Raw genomic sequence first — 25,074 nt, forward strand, 5'->3', positions numbered from 1 at the left:
GGTGCAGGGGTGTAGCAGGGGGAGAGGTGGGTATGGGGGTGGGGGAGGGGGCCGTTTGCCGGGGTGGTGCAGTTGGGTGGGTGTGAGGGTGCCACAGTTGAGGGTGGGGTGGGGGTGCTGCAGGTAGCGGAGTGGTGGGGGTGCGGGAGCAGGGGTGGTGTGCGAAGGGGAGGGGCGGGGGTGCCATGGGTGGGGGGTTGGGAGCTGGGGTGATGTGGGTGTGGGAGGCGTGGGGGGCTGTGGGAGAAGCTGGTGTGGGAGTGCTGTGGGTGGGGGAGGGGGGATGCTGGGGGTGAAGGCGTGGTGCATGGGTGGGGGGACAGGTGCGGGTGGGGTGGGGGGTGCAGGGGTGTAGCGGGGGGAGAGGTGGGTATGGGGGTGGGGGAGGGGCGTGGGTGCCGCTGGTGGTGGAGGGGCGGGGGTGCCGTGGGGGAGGGTCGGGGTTTGCTGCAGGTGTGGGGGCGGGAGTGCTGCAGGTGGGAGTGGATGTGGGGGGATGCGTTGGGTGCCGCGGAAGGGGGGGGCGGGTGTCGGTGCTACGGGCGAGGACGGGAGTGCCGCGGGTGGACGGCCGCGGGTGTTGGTGCTACGGGTGGGGGAGAGGGCGGGAGTGGCGCGGGTGCTGGGAGGATGCGGTTGGTTGGCGCGGGTGGGAGGGGGAACGAGTGCGGCTGTCAGTGTCAGCATTGTCCCCTGAACTCTGCAGCAGCCGCTAGTCTGTGAGGCGGGTAGTGTGAGCTCCGCTCACAGTCAGCGGCTGCAGTGTCACCAGGAGGTGTACGGGGAGGAGGGAGACAGGGGACAGGGCGGAGAAGGGGAGGGGACTGGGCGGGGATGGGCGGTCAGAGGGAGAGGACTTCAGGTAGATCTGTGCCTGTGACTCCGCCCAGCGTAACGGCCAGGCACAGAATCACAGAGTTGGGCTAATATATAGGAGAAGCTTCCATTTTTCATTTTTCGAAGCTTTAGTAAATCTACCCCCTAAACCAGTTCTGCCCTTTATACTGCATGTAGTGTCGCTAGCTAGGCTATGGGGAAAAGGTTTTTCAGAACAACTGGAAACCCTCACCCTGCATTTGGCTATGAGTGGGACACAGACAAATGGTGCTCGGGGGATGGAGAGGATGGGTTTGGGGGGGGGGGGGGGGGGTCATGGCCACGTCCTGTCAGGGGCCCTCTGCAGAAGGGTGGCATAGTTACAACTCCTTTGCACTTCTGGGGGTAGATGTATTATACTGCTGGCTTTGGTCATTATTTGCGTGGACCCGCTTCACCTATGGATAGGTTCATATACCATCCGCATGTATGAAGCAGTCTTTTGCAGAAAAGGGAGAGTGTTAACTCGCTTGCCTGATGAATTCCACTTTCCCTTTGTCGGCTTGTGACCAGTGCTTGTGGAGCTTCTGCGCATGTGCCGGTCATCTTCTCCCAGTGCAACCGTGGCTTATTGAAGAAAAAAAACATTATTGTTCTTTTGTAAGCACTATCCCTGCCACTGTGTGGTACAGGAACGACAGCTGCAGCTGTCAAAATTGATAGCTGCAGTTGACAGTAAGTGCCGCTGTCCATTCATACATTACCTGTATGCCCGTGCACTATCGTGGAGATAGGAGCGCCGATAACGATGGGGGTGCATAGCGTCCCTGTCATTCTGATCACTTCCCTGAATTATTACATGCAAGGAAGGGGTAACTGCTACCCATAACTTGCAGTTACCGACTTTGCCCCTAATCTCCTCCTCAGTTCCCAGAGAGTAGCCTCCTGGCATCCCTGGTCCTTAAGGAGACTTTCCACCAGACAGATGTACTGATTCAGAAGTGACTGGAGACATGGTCATGATGTACCTATTGGTGGTCACCCATCTGCATCTTGCAAATGTCGCTACAAAGCCCTTCCCTGGTGCACAACCGTGTGTCCGAATGTGCAAGGACTGAGACGCCCACTGTCAGCGTCCATAGGAGCATTAATTGGTGCGTCATTAGACGCATCATCGGTCACAAAATGTAAACTTCCACCAGCTGTATGGCAGATGCAGTTCCTTTGTTCATGTATGGTGTCTCTGTAGACAACCACTATCACTGACACACCTGCGCCACTCCCATAACACGCCTATAAAACGGACCTTTCCATGCCTGCACCAAGCCATCCTCCATTTACCACCCAGGAACGCCCGTTACTTTTCCAAGACATTTCTGATACTGTACGTCTTGATTACAGCAGCGCCTGTGTGCATACACTCTATGTAACATATGCGCCCCAGGAGCATGCGCTCCAGTAGCAGGCTTGGACTGGGCCACAGGGGTGCAGAGGAAACCACCAGTGGACCCCACTACCTGGGGCCCCACCTCCTGCTCTAAGGATCAGGTTCCAGACTGTGCACTTGAATTATACATTATACCTATGTTACCTTATACTGGACTATAATATATTTTCTACAGTGCATTGCTGTTATTAATCTGGTACATTATCATGCATGCAGCAGCTGAATTTACTGTATATATTTATGAAGGGGCCCAGATGTTGCACTCTCTAATAGCTAGTCAAACTAATGAGGTGGCAGGCCACACCCCCTCTGCAGACTGACCACATCTCTAAACATGGGCCTCTACCACAGCATTTTCCTGGTGGGCCCCACATGTCCCAGTCCGACCCTGTCCAGTAGTAAGAAATGGTTCAGCCACGTGAACATCAGCATTGCCTGTGGTCTGATCAGGCCAAGAGTCTGAAATAGAGACTGACGATCAGAGAGCCCAAAGCCATCTATTGGATCAATATGGGATTATTACCTGCAAATAGATACCACACAATATACAGTGCAGTAATTGGGGGAAATCTATTTTAGCACAAATTGCTCATTAGTACATGTGCACTAGAGACCATCTTGATTCACAGGAAAGCAGCAGAACATTTCTCTATCAGTGGGAATGGCTGTTATGAATCAATTTGCTAATATACCACATTGGCAGGTCAGTAGAGAGCCTGGCTGAGCTCAGGTACTTTTCAGGGGGCGTGACCTAATCACAGGAGGCATGGCCATGCACCCTTAGAAAAAAATACAGAAAAATTGTATTTTTTAAGCACCTCCCTGGCCACACTGCAGCCCAGCACACAGCAGCTGGGCTGAGGAGAAAAGTTGCAGCTGCTGCTGCCAGGTAATGGGAGAAACCTGGGCCCCGGTAATTAGCACCCTCTCCCTCCTCTCTTAGCGCCACTACGCACTGGCTGCACTGATTGGAATCCATTAGGACCTAAACACCAATATGTTATATATGTTATATGTTAGATATAGAAGGCCTGATTCAGAGCTACATGCAATACTGATGTTCTCTTAGTTGAGCGATTATTTGCAATTGAATCTGAAATCTCCTACAGCGGATGAGTTACCCTGAGTCTACACATAATGCGTACGGTATCAGAAGTAGTGATGAGCGGGTTCGGATCCTCGGGATCCGAACCCGCCCGAACTTCACCTTTTTTTGCACAGGTCCGAGCAACTCGGATCCTCCCGCCTTGCTCGGTTAACCCGAGCGCGCCCGAACGTCATCATCCCGCTGTCGGATTCTCGCGAGATTCGTATTCTATATAAGGAGCCGCGCGTCGCCGATATTTTTCACTCGTGCATTGGAGATGATCGTGAGAGGACGTGGCTGGCGTCCTCTCAGTTTCTATGTTCAGTGGGCTGCAAATATCTGTGCTCAGTGGGCTGCAAATATCTGTGCTCAGTGTGCTGCAAGTGCAAATATCTACGTTCTCTGCCTGAAAAACGCTCCATATCTGTGCTCAGTGTGCTGCAAATATCTGTGCTCAGTGTGCTGCAAATATCTGTGCTCAGTGGGCTGCAAATATCTGTGCTCAGTGTGCTGCAAATATCTGTGCTCAGTGTGCTAATTGCTTTATTGTGGGGACAGGGGACCAGCAGTATTATATAGTAGGAGGACAGTGCAGAGTTTTGCTGACCAGTGACCACCAGTATTATACGTTCTCTGCCTGAAAAACGCTCCATATCTGTGCTGCATTGTAGTATATAGTAGGAGGACAGTGCAGAATTTTGCTGACGACCATTATAACTATATATATATAGCAGTACGGTACAGTAGTCCACTACTCTACCTCTGTGTCGTCAAGTATACTATCCCATCCATACCTGTGGTACATTTCAGTTTTGCACAGTTTGCTGACCACCAGTATATAATATATAGCAGTACGGTACAGTAGGCTACTGCTCTACCTACCTCTGTGTCGTCAAGTATACTATCCATCCATACCTGTGGTGCATTTCAGTTTTGCACAGTTTGCTGACCACCAGTATATAATATATAGCAGTACGGTACAGTAGGCCACTGCTCTACCTACCTCTGTCGTCAAGTATACTATCCATCCATACCTGTGGTGCATTTCAGTTTTGCAGTTTGCTGACCACCAGTATATAATATATAGCAGTACGGTACAGTAGGCCACTGCTCTACCTACCTCTGTGTCGTCAAGTATACTATCCATCCATACCTGTGCTGCATTTCAGTTTTTTTTGCGCAGTATATATAGTAGTAGGCCATTGCTATTGATAAATATATTACTGGCATATAATTCCACACATTAAAAAATGGAGAACAAATATGTGGAGGGTAAAATAGGGAAAGATCAAGATCCACTTCCACCTCATGCTGAGGCTGCTGCCACTAGTCATGGCCGAGACGATGAAATGCCATCAACGTCGTCTGCCAAGGCCGATGCCCAATGTCATAGTACAGAGCATGTAAAATCCAAAACACAAAAGTTCAGTAAAATTACCCAAAAATCAAAATTAAAATCGTCCGAGGAGAAGCGTAAACTTGCCAATATGCCATTTACGACACGGAGTGGCTGAGGCCCTCTCCTATGTTCCTCATGACTAGTGGGTCAGCTTCACATGAGGATGGAAGCACTCATCCTCCTGCTAGAAAACTTAAAAGACTTAAGATGGCAAAAGCACAGCAAAGAACTGTGCGTTCTTCTAAATCACAAATCCCCAAGGAGAATCCAATTGTGTCGGTTGCGATGCCTGACCTTCCCAACACTGGACGGGAAGAGGTGGCGCCTTCCACCATTTGAACGCCCCCTGCAAGTGCTGGAAGGAGCATCCGCAGTCCAGTTCCTGATAGTCAAATTGAAGATGTCACTGTTGAAGTACACCAGGATGAGGATATGGGTGTTGCTGGCGCTGGGGAGGAAATTGACAAGGAGGATTCTGATGGTGAGGTGGTTTGTTTAAGTCAGGCACCCGGGAAAACACCTGTTGTCCGTGGGACGAATATGGCCATTGACATGCCTGGTCAAAATACAAAAAAAAATCACCTCTTTGGTGTGGAATTATTTCAACAGAAATGCGGACAACTGGTGTCAAGCCGTGTGTTGCCTTTGTCAAGCTGTAATAAGTAGGGGTAAGGATGTTAACCACCCAGGAACATCCTCCCTTATACGTCACCTGGAGCGCATTCATCAGAAGTCATTGACAAGTTCAAAAACTTTGGGTGACAGCGGAAGCAGTCCACTGACAACTAAATCCCTTCCTCTTGTAACCAAGCTCCTGCAAACCACACCACCAACTCCCTCAGTGTCAATTTCCTCCTTAGACAGGAAAGCCAATATTCCTGCAGGCCATGTCACTGTCAAGTCTGACGAGTCCTCTCCTGCCTGGGATTCCTCCGATGCATCCTTGAGTGTAACGCCTATTGCTGCTGGCACTGTTGTTGTTGCTGCTGGGAGTCGATCGTCATCCCAGAGGGGAAGTCGGAAGACCACTTGTACTACTTCCAGTAAGCAATTGACTGTCCAACAGTCCTTTGCGAGGAAGATGAAATATCACAGCAGTCATCCTGCTGCAAAGCGGATAACTCAGGCCTTGGCAGCCTGGGTGGTGAGAAACGTGTTTCCGGTATCCACCGTTAATTCACAGGGAACTAGAGAATTGATTGAGGTACTGTGTCCCCAGTGGCAAACGCAGGATTTGCATGGGGGGGTTTCCAGGACTGGGTGGAGCCAATCACAGGGGTGGGGACTGAGGTGACCCAGTATATGCTGGGTCCGTAAAACTAGTGTGTCTGTGTGTGTGTATATATATATATATATATATATATATATATACATATATACATATCTACACATATATAGGGTTCACTATGGTATGCCGGCGGACAGGCTCCCGGCGACCAGCATACCGGCGCCGGGAGCCAGACCGCCGGCTTACCGACAGTGTGGCGAGCGCAAATGAGCCCATTGCGGCCTCGCTGCGCTCGCCACACTACGGGCACGGTGGCGCGCTATGCGCACCACGCTATTTTATTCTCCCTCCTGGGGGGTCGTGGACCCCACGAGGGAGAACAATTGTCGGTATGCCGGCTGTCGGGATCCCGGCGCCGGTATACTGTGCGCCGGGATCCCGTCAGTCGGCATACTGAAGACCACCCCATATATATACCGTGTGTGTGTGTATATATATATATATATATATATATATATATATATACATACACACACACACACATACATATACACATCTACATAGCATATTAAACATGCATATATATATATATATATATATATACACATACAGTACACGTATATATACACATGTATATATATCATATGTGTGTGTGTGTTTATATGTATGTATGTATATACATGTGTATATATGTATGCACATGGATATATATGTACTATAATTAAAATAAAGTAAACTTTTATTGCACTTACAAGTGCCACCAGGAAGACAGCAGGCTGCAGAGGACGCTAGACAGCCATTAATAATACTCATGCAGCTTTAAAAAAAAAAATTTTTTTTTTTTTTTTTTTTTTAGTGGAGGGGGGTTTCTGGGTGCTCGGAAACCCCCCCTGGGTGCGCCACTGGTCCCCGGTACCAAATACCATCTAGGTTCCATTTCTCTAGGCAGGCGTTACCGAAAATGTACACAGACGTCAGAAAAAGAGTCACCAGTGTCCTAAAAAATGCAGTTGTACCCAATGTCCACTTAACCACGGACATGTGGACAAGTGGACCAGGGCAGACTCAGGACTATATGACTGTGACAGCCCACTGGGTAGATGTATTGCCTCCCGCAGCAAGAACAGCAGCGGCGGCACCAGTAGCAGCATCTCGCAAACGCCAACTCGTTCCTAGGCAGGCTACGCTTTGTATCACCGCTTTCCATAAAAGGCACACAGCTGACAACCTCATCATCGCAGAATGGCTTACCCAATTGGACTCTCCTGGGGATTTGTGACATCGGACAACGCCACCAATATTGTGCGTGCATTACATCTGGGCAAATTCCAGCACGTCCCATGTTTTGCACATACATTGAATTTGGGGGTGCAGAATCATTTAATAAACGACAGGGGCGTGCAAGAGATGCTGTCGGTGGCCCGAAGAATTGCGGGCCACTTTCGGCATTCAGCCACCGCGTGCCGAAGACTGGAGCACCAGCAAACACTCCTGAACCTGCCCTACGATCATCTGAAGCAAGAGATGGTAACAAGGTGGAATTCAACCCTCTATATGCTTCAGAGGATGGAGGAGCAGCAAAAGGCCATTCAAGCCTATACAGCTACCTACGATATAGGCAAAGGAGGGGGAATGCATCTGACTCAAGCGCAGTGGAGAATGATTTCAACGTTGTGCAAGGTTCTGCAACCCTTTGAACTTGCCACACGTGAAGTCAGTTCAGACACTGCCAGCCTGAGTCAGGTCATTCCCCTCATCAGGCTTTTGCAGAAGCAGCTGGAGAGATTGAAGGAGGAGCTAAAACAGAGCGATTCCGCTAGGCATGTGGGACTTGTGGATGGAGCCCCTAATTCGCTTAACCAGGATTCACGGGTGGTCAATCTGTTAAAATCAGAGCACTACATTTTGGCCACCGTGCTCGATCCTAGATTTAAAACCTACGTTGTATCTCTCTTTCCAGCAGACACAAGTCTGCAGAGGTTCAAAGACCTGCTGGTGAGAAAATTGTCAAGTCAAGCGGAACGTGACCCGTCAACAGCTCCTCCTTCACATTCTCCCGCAACTGGGGCTGTGAGGAAAAGGCTAAGAATTCCGAGCCCACCCGCTGGCGGTGATGCAGGGCAGTCTGGAGCGAGTGCTGACATCTGGTCCGGACTGAAGGACCTGCCAACGATTACTGACATGTCGTCTGCTGTCACTGCATATGATTCTGTCACCATTGAAAGAATGGTGGAGGATTATATGAGTGACCGCATCCAAGTAGGCACGTCAGATAGTCCGTACGTATACTGGCAGGAAAAAGAGGCAATTTGGAGGCCCTTGCACAAACTGGCTTTATTTTACCTAAGTTGCCCCCCTCCAGTGTGTACTCCGAAAGAGTGTTTAGTGCAGCCGCTCACCTTGTCAGCAATCGGCGTACAAGGTTACTTCCAGAAAATGTGGAGAAGATGATGGGCATCAAAATGAATTATAATCAATTCCTCCGTGGAGACATTCACCAGCAATTGCCTCCAGAAAGTACACAGGGACCTGAGATCGTGGATTCCAGTGGGGACGAATTAATAATCTGTGAGGAGGGGGATGTACACAGTGAAAGGGATGAGGAATCGGACGATGAAGAGGAGGTGGACATCTTGCCTCTGTAGAGCCAGTTTGTGCAAGGAGAGATTGATTGCTTCTTTTTTGGTGGGGGCCCAAACCAACCAGTCATTTCAGTCACAGTTGTGTGGCAGACCCTGTCGCTGAAATGATGGGTTTGTTAAAGTGTGCATGTCCTGTTTATACAACATAAGGGTGGGTGGGAGGGCCCAAGGACAATTCCATCTTGCACCTCTTTTTTCTTTCATTTTTCTTTGCATCATGTGCTGTTTGGGGACTATTTTTTGAAGTGCCATCCTGTCTGACACTGCAGTGCCACTCCTAGATGGGCCAGGTGTTTGTGTCGGCCACTTGGGTCACTTAGCTTAGTCACACAGCTACCTCATTGCGCCTCTTTTTTTCTTTGCATCATGTGCTGTTTGGGGACTATTTTTTTAATCTGCCATCCTGTCTGACACTGCAGTGCCACTCCTAGATGGGCCAGGTGTTTGTGTCGGCCACTTGGGTCGCTTAGCTTAGTCACACAGCTACCTCATTGCGCCTCTTTTTTTTCTTTGCATCATGTGCTGTTTGGGGACAATTTTTTTAATCTGCCATCCTGTCTGACACTGCAGTGCCACTCCTAGATGGGCCAGGTGTTTGTGTCGGCCACTTGGGTCGCTTAGCTTAGTCACACAGCTACCTCATTGCGCCTCTTTTTTTCTTTGCATCATGTGCTGTTTGGGGACTATTTTTTTAATCTGCCATCCTGTCTGACACTGCAGTGCCACTCCTAGATGGGCCAGGTGTTTGTGTCGGCCACTTGGGTCGCTTAGCTTAGTCACACAGCTACCTCATTGCGCCTCTTTTTTTTCTTTGCATCATGTGCTGTTTGGGGACTATTTTTTTAATCTGCCATCCTGTCTGACACTGCAGTGCCACTCCTAGATGGGCCAGGTGTTTGTGTCGGCCACTTGGGTCGCTTAGCTTAGTCACACAGCTACCTCATTGCGCCTCTTTTTTTCTTTGCATCATGTGCTGTTTGGGGACTATTTTTTTAATCTTCCATCCTGTCTGACACTGCAGTACCACTCCTAGATGGGCCAGGTGTTTGTGTCGGCCACTTGGGTCGCTTAGCTTATTCACACAGCTACCTCATTGCGCCTCTTTTTTTCTTTGCATCATGTGCTGTTTGGGGACAATTTTTTTAATCTGCCATCCTGTCTGACACTGCAGTGCCACTCCTAGATGGGCCAGGTGTTTGTGTCGGCCACTTGGGTCGCTTAGCTTAGTCATCCAGCGACCTTGGTGCAAATTTTAGGACTAAAAATAATATTGTGAGGTGTAAGGTGTTCAGAATAGACTGGAAATGAGTGGAAATTATGGTTATTGAGGTTAATAATACTATGGGATCAAAATGACCCCCAAATTCTATGATTTAAGCTGTTTTTGAGGGTTTTTTGTAAAAAAAAACACCCGAATCCAAAACACACCCGAATCCGACAAAAAATTTTAGGGAGGTTTTGCCAAAACGCGTCCGAATCCAAAACACGGCCGCGGAACCGAATCCAAAAGCAAAACACAAAACCCGAAAAATTTCCGGTGCACATCACTAATCAGAAGTGTGGCAGATAAGTGATATGCATTCCTGGCCAGTGACAGGGCAGTGGTTACTAGTGCTTGCAAAGATGGGCCGTTCAGTGGGCATATTATGGGAGTGTCGCGGGCAGGTCAATGCAAGCGGCTGAATTCCCAGACGCAGAGTCACAAGCATAGAGGGCCATAGTCAGATGGAGACACTACACCTGCCATAATGATATTTACTGATATTTTTTGATCCTTACTATTTTTGTTTATATACTTTTTTTAATTCTTATATTTTTCAAAGAAATTATGATGTTTAGTTTTATATTTCCATTAGCCATGTGCAGTCTATTTTCTGCAAAAGTTTGGGTGACCTGGGTCACCTTAGCCCACCCTGTCCCTCCCCATCCCATCCCTGCTATTCTTACCGATCCCCAGTGCAATGGTCCTCGTACTCACCAGCTGGTCTGTCCGTTGGTGCTGCCGCTGCCCCGCCAGCTCTTACTGCACATGACACAGACGAGACAGGCTAGGGAATTATATTATAGATTCCAAATACACAGATTCTGGCTACAATTGCCACTGTGTGGCTAGGTAAGGAGCCAGCTGAAGCAATGGGTGTGGTTCATTAGGTCGACATGAGTTAGGTCGACATACATTGGGTCGAACACGTTTGGTCGACATAGTCATTAGTTCGACATGGAAAAAGGTCGATATGAGTTTTTTTACTTTTTTGGTGTCGTTTTCTTCGTAAAGTGACTGGGAATCCAAATTAGTGCACCGTGTCCCCTCGCATGGCTCGCTTCGCTCGCCATGCTTTGGGCAAGGTGCCTTGCTACGCTCGGCACAGGTTACCGTTCCCAATTGTAGGCCACGTGGATCGTTAAGTATGAAAAAGGTAAAAAAATGCATTTTTTTTTGAAAAACGCACGTCAACCTTTTTACATGTCGACCTAGTACATGTCAACCTAATGACCATGTTGACCTAGTGATCATGTTGACCTAATGCATGTCAACCAAACGTGGTCAACCCAATGTATGTCAACCTAACTCATGTCGACCTAATGACCGCCATCCTTTTCAGACATTGGGGGTAATTCCAAGTTGATCGCAGCAGGATTTTTGTTAGCAATTGGGCAAAACCATGTGCACTGCAGGGGAGGCAGATATAACATGTGCAGAGAGAGTTAGATTTGGGTGGGGTGTGTTCAATCTGCAATCTAAATTGCAGTGTAAAAATAAAGCAGCCAGTATTTACCCTGCACAGAAATAACCCACCCAAATCTAACTCTTTCTGTACATGTTATATCTGCCTCCCCTGCAGTGCACATGGTTTTGCCCAATTGCTATCAAAAATCGTGCTGCGATCAACTTGGAATTACCCCCATTGCCATTTTGTCTTGTTTAGATGGGAATCTTCCCTTTCCTGTGAGTATTTTTAAACTCCCTTAATCTTTTCTGACCTTACAGCTACACAGGCTAATGCTGGCAGAAAGCTGCAGAGGAGAGAGATAGGATAGGTCATACTTGCCTACCCTCCCGGAATGGCCGGGAGGCTCCCGAAAATCGGATGACCCTCCCGGCCCCCCAGAAAGGTGGGCAAGCCTCCCGCTTTCCCCCTCGGCCGCCCGCAGCAGTGAACAAGTAGGCGGGCCGAGGGGGTCCGATGACGCGATTCGCACTGAATCGCGTCATCGTAGCTCCGCCCCCCCCGCTATGCAGCACCTCGTTTCTCGGCACAGCACAGGAGGGTGGAGTCACGATGACGCGACCCTGATGCAACGCCCCCAGACCGCCCATCCTGCTGCCGGCCACGCCCCCGAACCACCCGTCCTGCTGCCGGCCAAGCCCCCATTCGCCTACAACGCTGCCTCCTCCCCGAGGAGGAGGCAGCAAAGTAGGTAAGTATGGTATAGGTGTTTTTTTTTTTACCACCCATTTCATGTGATTTATATAATTTTCAAAAGAATTTAATTACATTTTACTTAGATAAGTAAGTTTGTAATGTCATCATTATCACTTAATATCACTGTCTGGGCCAGACTTTCAAGATATGCTCCTCCTAAAATATATCTCTGCTGTTCCATGCATATCATGTCACACTTGCATGCTCTGTACTCATGTTCCGTACTGTACTCATCTAATGCTTGCCAAACCTATCACCTTCAGTGGGAGTACTGTAAATCAATAATGCCTCCCCCAAAATATATATATGGATGTATCCAATCCGCCCCTGTATGCATTGCATATGAGTCTTTGCTGCAGTGCAGATATGCACATTTTTAACAGTACAAACAGTGTTGGACTGGCCTACAGGGATACAGGGGAAATTCTGCCTAACTTTACATGTGGCACACAAAACTGGCCAGCTATAATGTATCACTTTCATTTATAGTTGCACTAGGATATGCCCACCACTTTTTTATGTTTGCCCCATAAGCAGCCTAACATAACATTGTTTTGCTAAAGTGCAAGAATTGTACCGCTCTAGCTGGTTTTACTTCTAACTCTAAATGCATATGGACATTTTTATCATCAGTATACAGGGACCTGAAAACACTGTGACCTGGCTTTGGGAGTAAAGATGTTCCTATGAAGGTGGATTTTGAACATCTCTGTTCCCTCGAGGTGCCCTATAGCTTCAGGGTTTGTAGAGTAAAAGAACAGTAACAGGATAAATACAAATATAAATGACAGTTTGTGTCTTGAGCAAAACCAATGGCAATGAAGTGATTGGTCTGAGTAATTTCAACAGAAGAAGTGATTGGTCTGAGTAATTTCAACAGCATTATTTGTCAGTATTTAGGGCACATTTAAGAAAATTTCTCATTAAACTTTTCCTGGATTTGTTCTCAACTGCTGAACCAACCATCATTAAACTGTTGATTAAATTAGGAAATTAGAGTTTGTAACAATAAATGCAACTATTTATCTCTGCTGCATCTCTTGTGTATTTTAGTCATATTTCTTATTTTCCCTCACAGAATGGTGCTACAATGACCTAGTTTCCCCTCTGTACTTCACGTCCTTTGAGGCTTCCTCAAGATACTCTATTTTCTACACTGCTAACTTTGCACGACTATTCGGTGAGCACATAAGCATCTGGGAATTCATAAAGAGTAAGAGGTCAAGGTACAACTGCTGAGGTGACATTTATGAGCTTAGAGCTATACACGACATTATAGGCCCACCCTGTGGCCTAAGATTATTGCAACGTTCATATAATAACTTTTTGTTATTAAACTTTCTAGTAAAAAAAAACCTGTTTCCCTATGTTCTCCACCTTTCAGGCAGCAGTGGATGGTCTCCTGCACCTGGGGATAAACAACCCTGGCTTCAAATAGACTTAAAGAGGAAATATAAAATAATGGGAGTTGCCACTCAGGGAACACATAATACGTATTACGACTGGGTGACCAAGTACACCCTGCTGTATGGTGATCGGCCAGATAGTTGGAAACCATTCTTTCAGCAAGCCAGTAATTGGGTAAGTGTAAGAATGGGGACTTTGTAGTGATCAGGGGGACGTGTGTATGATGAAATATATAGTATATCCACTGAAATGTGAATCTGGTAAGCCAGTAATTGATAACATTTAATTCTCTTTGTTCTCAGCATTTCAGCCCCATTGAAGCTGTGGTTTATCGTAGAGTATGTTATTTTTTAATACTGACTGACTTCGTCAATTTAGCCAAAGCCCAACTTCTTTATTAAGATTGTTATTACAGTATTTTTACTTTAAAAAATAAGAATTTACTTACCGATAATTCTATTTCTCATAGTCCGTAGTGGATGCTGGGACTCCGTCAGGACCATGGGGAATAGCGGGCTCCGCAGGAGACAGGGCACATCTAAATAAAGCTTTTAGGATCACATGGTGCGTACTGGCTCCTCCCCCTATGACCCTCCTCCAAGCCTCAGTTAGGTACTGTGCCCGGACGAGCGTACACAATAAGGAAGGATCTTGAATCCCGGGTAAGACTCATACCAGCCACACCAATCACACCGTACAACTTGTGATCTGAACCCAGTTAACAGTATGATAACAAAAAACGAAGTAGCCTCTGAAAAGATGGCTCACAACAATAGTAATAACCCGATCTTTGTAACAATAACTATGTACAAGTATTGCAGACAATCCGCACTTGGGATGGGCGCCCAGCATCCACTACGGACTATGAGAAATAGAATTATCGGTAAGTAAATTCTTATTTTCTCTAACGTCCTAGTGGATGCTGGGACTCCGTCAGGACCATGGGGATTATACCAAAGCTCCCAAACGGGCGGGAGAGTGCGGATGACTCTGCAGCACCGTATGAGAGAACTCCAGGTCCTCCTTAGCCAGAGTATCAAATTTGTAAAATTTTACAAACGTGTTCTCCCCTGACCACGTAGCTGCTCGGCAAAGTTGTAATGCCGAGACCCCTCGGGCAGCCGCCCAAGATGAGCCCACTTTCCTTGTGGAGTGGGCCTTTACAGATTTAGGCTGTGGCAGGCCTGCCACAGAATGTGCAAGTTGGATTGTGCTACAGATCCAACGTGCAATCGTCTGTTTAGACGCAGGAGCACCCATCTTGTTGGGTGCATACAATATAAACAACGAGTCAGATTTTCTGACTCCAGCTGTCCTTGAAATATATATTTTTAATGCTCTGACAACGTCCAGTAACTTGGAGTCCTCCAAGTCGCTAGTAGCCGCAGGCACCACAATAGGCTGGTTCAAGTGAAAAGCCGAAACCACCTTAGGGAGAAAATGAGGACGTGTCCGCAGGTCTGCCCTGTCCGAATGGAAAATCAGATATGGGCTTTTGTATGATAAAGCCGCCAACTCTGAAACTCTCCTGGCTGAAGCCAGGGCCAATAGCATGGTTACCTTCCATGTAAGGTATTTTAAATCTACCGATTTTAGAAGCTCAAACCAATGAGATTTGAGAAAATTCAAAACTACGTTCAAATCCCACGGTGCCACTGGAGGCACTATTGGGGGTTGTATATGTAGTACACCTTTGACAAAAGTTTGTACTTCAGGCACTGATGCCAATTCCTTCTGGAAGAAGATTGATAAGGCCGAAATTTGAACTTTAATGGACCCCAATTTTAGGCCCATAGACAATCCTGCTTGCAGGAAATGTAAGAATCGACCCAATTGAAATTCTTCCGTTGGAGCCTTCTTGGCCTCACACCACGCAACATATTTTCGCCAAATGCGGTGATAATGTTGTACAGTCACTTCCTTTCTAGCCTTAATCAAGGTAGGAATAACTTCCTCTGGAATGCCCTTTTCTTTTAGAATCCGGCGTTCAACCGCCATGCCGTCAAACGCAGACGCGGTAAGTCTTGGAACATACAAGGTCCCTGCTGAAGCAGATCCCTTCTTAGAGGTAGAGGCCATGGATCCTCCGTGAGCATCTCTTGAAGTTCCGGATACCAAGTTCTTCTTGGCCAGTCCGGAGCCACCAGTATTGTTCTTACTCCTCTTTTCCGTATAATTCTCAGTACCTTTGGTATGAGAGGCAGAGGAGGGAACACATACACTGACTGGTACACCCACGGTGTTACCAGAGCGTCCACAGCTATTGCCTGAGGGTCTCTTGACCTGGCGCAATATCTGTCCAATTTTTTGTTGAGGCGAGACGCCATCATGTCCACCTTTGGTCTTTCCCAACGGTTCACAATCATGTGGAAGACTTCTGGATGAAGTCCCCACTCTCCCGGGTGAAGGTCGTGTCTGCTGAGGAAGTCTGCTTCCCAGTTGTCCACTCCCGGGATGAACACTGCTGACAGTGCTATGACATGATTCTCCGCCCAGCGCAGAATCCTTGCAGCTTCTGTCATTGCTCTTCTGCTTCTCGTGCCGCCTTGTCGGTTTACGTGGGCGACTGCCGTGATGTTGTCCGACTGGATCAACACGGGCTGACCCTGAAGCAGCGATTTTGCCAGGCTTAGAGCATTGTAGATCGCTCTTAGCTCCAGTATATTTATGTGAAGGGACGTCTCCAGGTTTGACCACACGCCCTGGAAGTTTCTTCCCTGTGTGACTGCTCCCCAGCCTCGTAGGCTGGCATCCGTAGTCACCAGGACCCAGTCCTGTATGCCGAATCTGCGGCCCTCTAACAGATGGGCACTCTGCAACCACCACAGGAGAGACAACCTTGTTCTTGGTGACAGTGTTATCCGCTGATGCATGTGCAGATGCGATCCGGACCATTTGTCCAGCAGATCCCACTGAAATGTCCGTGCATGGAATCTGCCGAATGGAATCGCTTCGTAAGAAGCCACCATCTTTCCCAGGACTCTTGTGCATTGATGTACTGACACAGTTCCTGGTTTTAGGAGGTTCCTGACAAGTTCGGATAACTCCCTTGCTTTCTCCTCCGGGAGAAACACCTTTTTCTGAACCGTGTCCAGAATCATTCCCAGGAACAGCAGACGAGTTGTCGGGGTCAATTGAGATTTTGGAAGATTCAGAATCCACCCGTGTTGCTGAAGCACTACCTGGGTTAGTGCTACACCGACTTCCAGCTGTTCTCTGGACTTTGCCCTTATCAGGAGATCGTCCAAGTAAGGGATAATTAATACGCCTTTTCTTCGTAGAAGAACCATCATTTCGGTCATTACCTTGGTAAAGACCCGAGGGGCCGTGGACAAACCAAACGGCAGCGTTTGAAACTGATAATGACAGTCTTGTATCACGAACCTGAGATACCCTTGGTGTGAGGGGTAAATTGGGACATGCAGATAAGCATCTTTTATGTCCAGGGACACCATGAAGTCCCCTTCTTCCAGATTCGCTATCACTGCTCTGAGTGACTCCATCTTGAACTTGAATTTCTGTATGTACAGGTTCAAGGATTTCAGGTTTAGAATAGGTCTTACCGAACCGTCCGGCTTCGGTACCACAAATAGTGTGGAATAATACCCCTTTCCCTGTTGTAGGAGGGGTACCTTGACTATCACCTGCTGAGAATACAGCTTGTGAATGGCTTCCAAAACCGACGTCCTTTCTGAGGGAGACGTTGGTAAAGCAGACTTTAGGAACCGGCGAGGGGGAGACCTTTCGAACTCCAACATGTAACCCTGAGATATTATCTGCAGGATCCACGGGTCCACTTGTGAGCGAGCCCACTGATTGCTGAAAATCTTGAGTCGACCCCCCACCGCTCCTGAGTCCGCTTGTAAAGCCCCAGCGTCATGCTGATGGCTTTGTAGAACCCGGGGCGGGCTTCTGGTCCTGGGCAGGGGCTGCTTGCTGCCCTCTCTTACCCTTTCCTCTGCCTCGCGGCAGATAAGACTGTCCTTTTGGTCGCTTGTTTTTATAGGAGCGAAAGGACTGCGGCTGAAAAGACGGTGTCTTTTTCTGTTGGGAGGGGGTCTGAGGTAAAAAAGTGGATTTGCCGGCAGTTGCCGTGGCCACCAGGTCCGAAAGACCGACCCCAAATAATTCCTCTCCTTTATATGGCAATACTTCCATATGCCTTTTGGAATCCGCATCACCTGACCACTGTCGCGTCCATAAACTTCTTCTGGCAGATATGGACATCGCGCTTACTCTTGATGCTAGAGTACAATTATCCCTCTGAGCATCTCGCATATAAAGAAAAGCATCCTTTAATTGCTCTAGAGTCAATAAAATACTGTCCCTATCCAGGGTATCAATATTTTCAGTCAGAGAATCCAACCACACTACCCCAGCACTGCACATCCAGGCTGAGGCTACTGCCGGTCGCAGTATAACACCAGTATGTGTGTATATACTCTTCAGTGTAGTTTCCAGCCTCCTATCTGCTGGATCCTTGAGGGCGGCCGTATCAGGAGACGGCAACGCCACTTGCTTTGATAAACGTGTGAGCGCCTTATCCACCCTAGGGGGTGTTTCCCAGCGCGCCCTAACCTCTGGTGGGAAAGGGTATAATGCCAATAACTTCTTGGAAATTAGCAGTTTTCTATCTGGGTTAACCCACGCTTCGTCACACACGTCATTCAATTCCTCTGATTCTGGAAAAGCTACAGGTAGTTTTTTCACCCCCCACATAATACCCCTTTTTGAGGTACCAGCAGTATCAGAGATCTGCAAAGCCTCCTTCATTGCCGTGATCATATAACGTGTGGCCCTATTGGAAAATACGTTTGTTTCTTCACCGTCGACACTAGATTCATCTGTGTCGGTACCCGTGTCGACTGACTGAGGTAAGGGACGTTTTACAGCCCCTGACGGTGTCTGAGACGCCTGAGCCGGTACTAACTGGTTTTCCGGCCGTCTCATTTCGTCAACTGACTTTTGTAATGTGCTAACATTATCACGTAATTCCATAACTAAAGCCATCCATTCCGGTGTCGACTCCCTAGGGGGTGACATCACCATTACCGGCAATTGCTCTGCCTCCACACCAACATCGTCCTCATACATGTCGACACACACGTACCGACACACAGCAGCCACACAGGGAATGCTCTAATCGAAGACAGGACCCTCTTAGCCCTTTGGGGAGACAGAGGGAGAGTTTGCCAGCACACACCAAAAGCGCTATAAATGTATATAAACAACCCTAGAAGGTGTTGTTTTTGATATAAGCGCTTTTAATATATCAATATCGCCAAATTATGCCCCCCTTCTCTTTGTTACCCTGTTTCTGTAGTGCAGTGCAGGGGAGAGTCCAGGGAGCCTTCCTCACCAGCGGAGCTGAGCAGGAAAATGGCGCTGAGTGCTGAGGAGAATAAGCTCTGCCCCTTTTTCGGCGGGCTTTTCTCCCGGGTTTTAAGAAAACTGGCCTGGGTTAAATACATACATATAGCCTTAATGGCTATATGTGATGTATTTATTTTGCCACTAAAGGTATTTAATATTGCTGCCCAGGGCGCCCCCAGCAGCGCCCTGCACCCTCCGTGACTGAATCAGTGAGACGTGTAGCAACAATGGCGCACAGCTGCAGTGCTGTGCGCTACCTTCATGAAGACTGAGGAGTCTTCTGCCGCCTGCTTTCCGGACCTCCGTCTTCAGCGTCTGTAAGGGGGATCGGCGGCGCGGCTCCGGGACGAACCCCAGGAGGACCTGTGTTCCGACTCCCTCTGGAGCTAAGTGTCCAGTAGCCTAAGACTCCAATCCATCCTGCACGCAGGTGAGTTGGAAATCTCTCCCCTAAGTCCCTCGATGCAGTGATCCTGTTGCCAGCAGGATTCACTGAGATTTAAACCTAAAAAAAACTTTTTCGAAGCAGCTCTTTAGGAGAGCCACCTAGATTGCACCCTTCTCGGACGGGCACAAAAACCTAACTGAGGCTTGGAGGAGGGTCATAGGGGGAGGAGCCAGTACGCACCATGTGATCCTAAAAGCTTTATTTAGATGTGCCCTGTCTCCTGCGGAGCCCGCTATTCCCCATGGTCCTGACGGAGTCCCAGCATCCACTAGGACGTTAGAGAAACCCTGTTGTCTGGCTGTATAAATATATAACAAATTGTAACCAGAAATGGGACTACATATCTTGTGATTTATGCAGAGATCGTTCTCTTTTTGTTTTACAGAAGAACTCTCATTTCATTGCAGTTAATTCAATTCTTAGCTGAATGCAGATCTTTCTCTATTTAATATATACCACCAAAACCATCGCAGCCATTATTTTATTAATTAGCGCAGAGCCTGAGAAGCTTGGTCATTTGGTGTTCAGGTTAAATAACTTGTCATGGCCCATGGATTTTTCTCTATTGTGGGTGGCCAATGTCCTCTCATGTATGTCATCAGCCAACCAAATTTTCCATCCTCAGATATTCAGATTCAGACATTATATTATTGAACTTTGATCAGACATTTTGGTGGTACGATTGGCCACATATGCTTCATAGAAGTTGTATTTTAATTAAAAGCATATTCATTCTCCATCCCCACCCACCCCACCAGCTTCTTATGCATACTTTGGCTAGCATAATCCAGGTTGCTGTTGGCTGTTGCTGCCTGTCCAGTAAGATGATACAGACACGTATTCAGTGGCATGTCTGCCACTCTATGGCTGGTATACAAATAGATGAATAGTTTTACCATAGTACTAGCTCCAACTACCTCTTCATGATCTATAAATACAAGTTGCATTTCTTAATGCCAATCATTTTTATGTACTTTCAAATAGACATTCTTTGGCAATGTCAACACATCGGGAGTGACAGAGCACCGCCTCTACTACCCCATTAAGGCTCGATATGTTCGCTTCATTCCTGTGGCCTGGAATCCAAGGGGAAAGATTGGACTAAGGGTGGCTCTTTATGGTTGTGAATCTAGTAAGTGGACACCAAAGTTGAAGATGTACTCATATTCCTTAGCATTATTTTTGTGTATTCTGTTCGGTACGTGAGAGACGAATCTTGTTTTCTTGGCACGTCTATCATTTTCAGCTCTTTGCGGCTTTCTTCATTAGCCTTACATTAGTTCTTTGTAATCTGAAGAATAGGAAGCTTGGTGTTTACTAAAACACAGAAAACACAGTTCTCACTGGCCTTGGAAACTTATACAACCAAATAGCCAGGGCCATTGAGACAGCCACGGGGCCCAGGTACTGATGGGGATGTGGCCAAATCTGGAAAACATGGCATGACCCCTCCAGGAATAAAAAAGAGTGGAAAAGGCTATGTATTGCAGAGGAAAGTGGCACCATGCGCTGTAAAGTGGGATTTTTGCCCTCTTAAAAAGCTGTCTCAGGCTCCCGCTGGGCTACTCCAACAGACCTGGGCCCCCAGGTAATTAGCACAAACTACCCCCCCCTCGGTGCCTCTGCATATAGTTATCATAAAATGACTAGATTTGGAGGCAGGCTTGAAAATGATCAGATTAATTTTGGTTAGATTATTTCCTTGCGTTGTGCTGATATTTAGGTCATACAAGTGGCAGTATCATTCGATGATTATACTGTATATTATTATTGGTGGTTTATATCTAATAATTAGGGAATTAGATTAATCAGAGTGCATGGTTGAAAAGATCAAAGAAGATCATTCTGACTTTTCCAAAACATCATTGCAATGACTTTTTGTTTGCCCATCATTCATTAGTATTAGTACAGTAATAGTTGGAGACAAAACAGTCTGTACATGGAATAACAGTGTTCTTCTGTTTCTCAGACCATGATGTCCTGTCTTTCGATGGTGATGACTTAATCTCCTACCAGTTCAGAAAAAAGACCAATCGCACTTTGCAAGATGACATCTATTTTAATTTTAAGACCTTGGAGAAGGATGGGGTGCTGATGCATGCTGAGGGGACACAAGGAGATTACATTACCCTGGAATTAGAGAAGGCTCGCTTGGTCTTCCGGATGAGTCTCGGTATGAAAGACTAGAGCAACTAACATTTAGTATTGACCAAGTATGGTAAAAATAAGATAAGTGAAATGCTGAGGAGTATACATTGGGTAATATTCGTCATCTAGGAATGGAATGATTTTCCGGGCATAAAAAGAAACCAAAAGAGAAAAACAGTAAACAGTGACAAAGTAGTTGTATAATAAAAATACAATAATGGACAATAAAAGACACATGGGGTGCAGACCAAACCATGCACTAAAATAAACAAATGTGTGTAAAACAGTATTAGACCATGCAAAATAAGATCTGGGGCCAGATGTAAAAGGGTGAGAGTTTTGAAAATGTGAGAGTTTACCAGTAAACTATCACACTTTTTAAACTTGGTCAATGTAATAGAATCCGAGATCTTACAAACTCGCATGTTTTCGGGTCTTAAAAATCTTTCACGATTTAAACTGTCATCCAGATGTTTTCCCATGTTGAACATACAATGTAATAGAGTGAGCGTTTGAAACTCTCACATAAAACATGTCTAAAATCTCTCCAAAATAGAGGTGTGTTGTTTTTTTAGGTGAGTTGTATGTGTCAATGCGGAAAACAATTAGAAGTACACATTTTAAACATATTTAATAATAATAATAATAATAATAATAATTTTATTTATATAGCGCTCTTTCTCCAATAGGACTCAAGGCGCTTAACAGATACATAGCATAATATAGTACAGAAAATAATGAAGTACATTTTCATAAAATACAGAAGCATGAAGATACTAAAAGGGACACTATGGAAATGCCTGAGTAAACAGGAAAGTATTGAGTCTACAATAAATAAACATAGAAAAACTATTTCTAAATAAAAATACTTTTACCTCTACAAATAGTCTCTTTACATGTATGTGTAAAAGCACATTACACTAACCCATAATAGCTAAAATGTACCCCCTAAATAGTGTTCCTACATGTATTTTAAAACCTAATTACCTTGCTGTACCCTCTAAATAGTGTACCTACTTATACAAACAATTAAAACAAACATTCCCCCCCCAAAAAATATTATACTTCTAAATTAAGTTATGGCAAAAAAAACACAAACACATTTTCTCTTACGTCCTAGAGGATGCTGGGGACTCTGTAAGGACCATGGGGATAGACGGGCTCCGCAGGAGACATGGGCACTTTAAGAAAGACTTTAGGATTTGGGTGTGCACTGGCTCCTCCCTCTATGCCCCTCCTCCAGACCTCAGTTGATTACTGTGCCCAGAGGAGACTGGGTGCTTTTCAGAGGCTCTCCTGAGTTTCTGACAGAAAGTATTTTGTTAGGTTTTTTATTTTCAGGGAGCCTGCTGGCAACAGACTCCCTGCATCGTGGGACTGAGGGGAGAGAAGCAGACCTACTTCTGTGAGTTGAAAGGCTCTGCTTCTTAGGCTACTGGACACCATTAGCTTCAGAGGGATCGGTACGCAGGTCTCATCCTCGCCGTCCGTCCCGGAGCCGCGCCGCCATCCTCCTCACAGAGCTGAAGGTAGAAGCCACGTGAGTATGAGAAGTTAGAAGACATCAGAGGCGGCAGAAGACTTCAATGTTCTTCACTGAGGTAACGCACAGCACTGCAGCTGTGCGCCATTGCTCCCATTCACCTCACATACTGTGTCACTGTAAGGGTGCAGGGCAGGGGGGGGGGGCACCCTGGGCAGCAAATGAACCTCTCCTGGCAAAAGATGGGTATATACAGCCGTCCACTGTATATACCTACGAGCCCCCGCCAAAGTTTTGTATTTTAGAGCGGGACAGAAGCCCACCGCCGAGGGGGCGGGGCTTCTCCCTCAGCACTCACCAGCGCCATTTTTTCTCCACAGCACCGCTGAGAAGAAGCTCCCCGGACTCTCCCCTGCTTAGATCACGGTGACAAGAGGGTTTTAAAGTAGAGGGGGGGCACATAATTGGCGAATTGAGTATAAAAGTGCTATCTGGGTAAACATAAATATTGTGTTTTTGTCCTGGGTTATTATAGCGCTGGGTGTGTGCTGGCATACTCTCCCTCTGTCTCTCCTAAGGGCCTTGTGGGGGAACTGTCCTCAGATAAGAGGGTTCCCTGAGTGTGTGGCGTGTCGGTACGTGTGTGTCGACATGTCTGAGGTAGAATGCTTTTCGAGGGAGGAGGAGGAGCAAATGAATGTGGTGTCGCCGTCGATGGCGCCGACACCTGACTGGATGGATATGTGGAATGTTTTAAGTGCCAATGTAAATTTATTGCACAAAAGATTGGATAAAGCTGAAGCTAGGGAACAGTCAGGGAGTCAACCCATGCCTGTACCTATGTCGCAGGGACCTTCGGGGTCCCAAAAGCGCCCACTATCCCAAATAGTTGACACGGATACCGACACGGATTCTGACTCCAGTGTCGATTATGATGATGCAAAATTATAGCCAAAGGTGGCTAAATGTATTCGATATATGATTATTGCAATCAAAGATGTTTTGCATATCACAGAGGAACCCCCTGTCCCTGACACGCGGGTACACATGTATAAGGGAAAGAAAACTGAGATAAATTTCCCCCCCTCACATGAGCTGAAGATACCTTATCAGCGGAATTTGATACCCTGGATAAGGATACCATCCTATTGACACTAGGACATATAAAAGATGCTGTCTTATATATGAGAGATGCACAAAGAGACATTGGTCTATTAGGTTCGAGAATCAACGCTATGTCGATCTCGGCTAGAAGAGTCCTTTGGACCCGACAATGGACAGGTGATGCCGACTCAAAAAGGCATATGGAGGTTTTACCTTACAAGGGTGAGGAATTGTTTGGGGAAGGGCTCTCGGACCTGGTATCCACTGCTACGGCAGGCAAATCTAATTTTTTACCTTATATTCCCTCACAACCTAAAAAAGCACCGCATTATCAAATGCAGTCCTTTCGATCAAATAGAAACAAGAAAGGCCATGGATCGTCCTTTCTTGCCAGAGGTAAGGGCAGAGGGAAAAAGCTGCACAACACAGCTAGGTCCCAGGAACAGAAGTCCTCCCCGGCCTCTGCAAAATCCACCGCATGACGCTGTGGCTCCACTAAGGGAGTCCGCCCCAGTGGGGGCACGTCTTCGAATTTTCAGCCACATCTGGGCCCACTCACAGGTGGATCCCTGGGCAATAGAAATTGTTTCCCTAGGTTACAAACTGGAATTCGAAGAGGTGCCTCCTCGCCGGTTTTTCAAATCGGCTCTGCCAACGTCTCCTCAAGAACGGGAGATAGTGTTAAATGCAATCGACAAATTGTATCTTCAACAGGTGGTGGTCAAGGTTCCCCCGCTTCAACAGGGCAGGGGATTTTACTCAACCCTGTTTGAGGTCCCGAAACCGGACGGTTCGGTCAGACCCATTTTAAATTTAAAATCCCTGAACCTATACTTGAAAAGGGTGTCGTACGGTATGCCGGCGCTCGGGCTCCCGGCGCCCAGCATACCAGCGCTGGGAGGCCGACCGCCGGCATACCGACAGCGTGGCGAGCACAAAGGAGCCCCTTGCGGGCTCGCTGCGCTCGCCACGCTACGGGCACGGTGGCGCGCTACACGATTTTATTCTCCCTCCAGGGGGGTCGTGGACCCCCACGAGGGAGAATACTTGTCAGTATGCCGGGTGTC

The 25,074-nt window shown here is 47.1% G+C and overlaps 1 protein-coding gene across 1 annotated transcript in view; it reads left to right on the forward strand.

The window, feature by feature from the left end:
* Nucleotides 1-25,074, forward strand: part of CNTNAP1 (contactin associated protein 1) — a 219,128-nt gene that overhangs the window by 98,455 nt on the left and 95,599 nt on the right. The window contains exons 2-5 of the mRNA XM_063960038.1: nucleotides 13,123-13,224; nucleotides 13,429-13,625; nucleotides 20,257-20,404; nucleotides 21,242-21,445. Coding sequence (XP_063816108.1) covers nucleotides 13,123-13,224; nucleotides 13,429-13,625; nucleotides 20,257-20,404; nucleotides 21,242-21,445 — 651 coding nt within the window. The remainder of the gene's footprint in view (nucleotides 1-13,122; nucleotides 13,225-13,428; nucleotides 13,626-20,256; nucleotides 20,405-21,241; nucleotides 21,446-25,074) is intronic.

The sequence above is a fragment of the Pseudophryne corroboree genome, chromosome 3 (assembly GCF_028390025.1).
Source record: "Pseudophryne corroboree isolate aPseCor3 chromosome 3, aPseCor3.hap2, whole genome shotgun sequence".
Lineage (NCBI taxonomy): Eukaryota > Metazoa > Chordata > Amphibia > Anura > Myobatrachidae > Pseudophryne > Pseudophryne corroboree.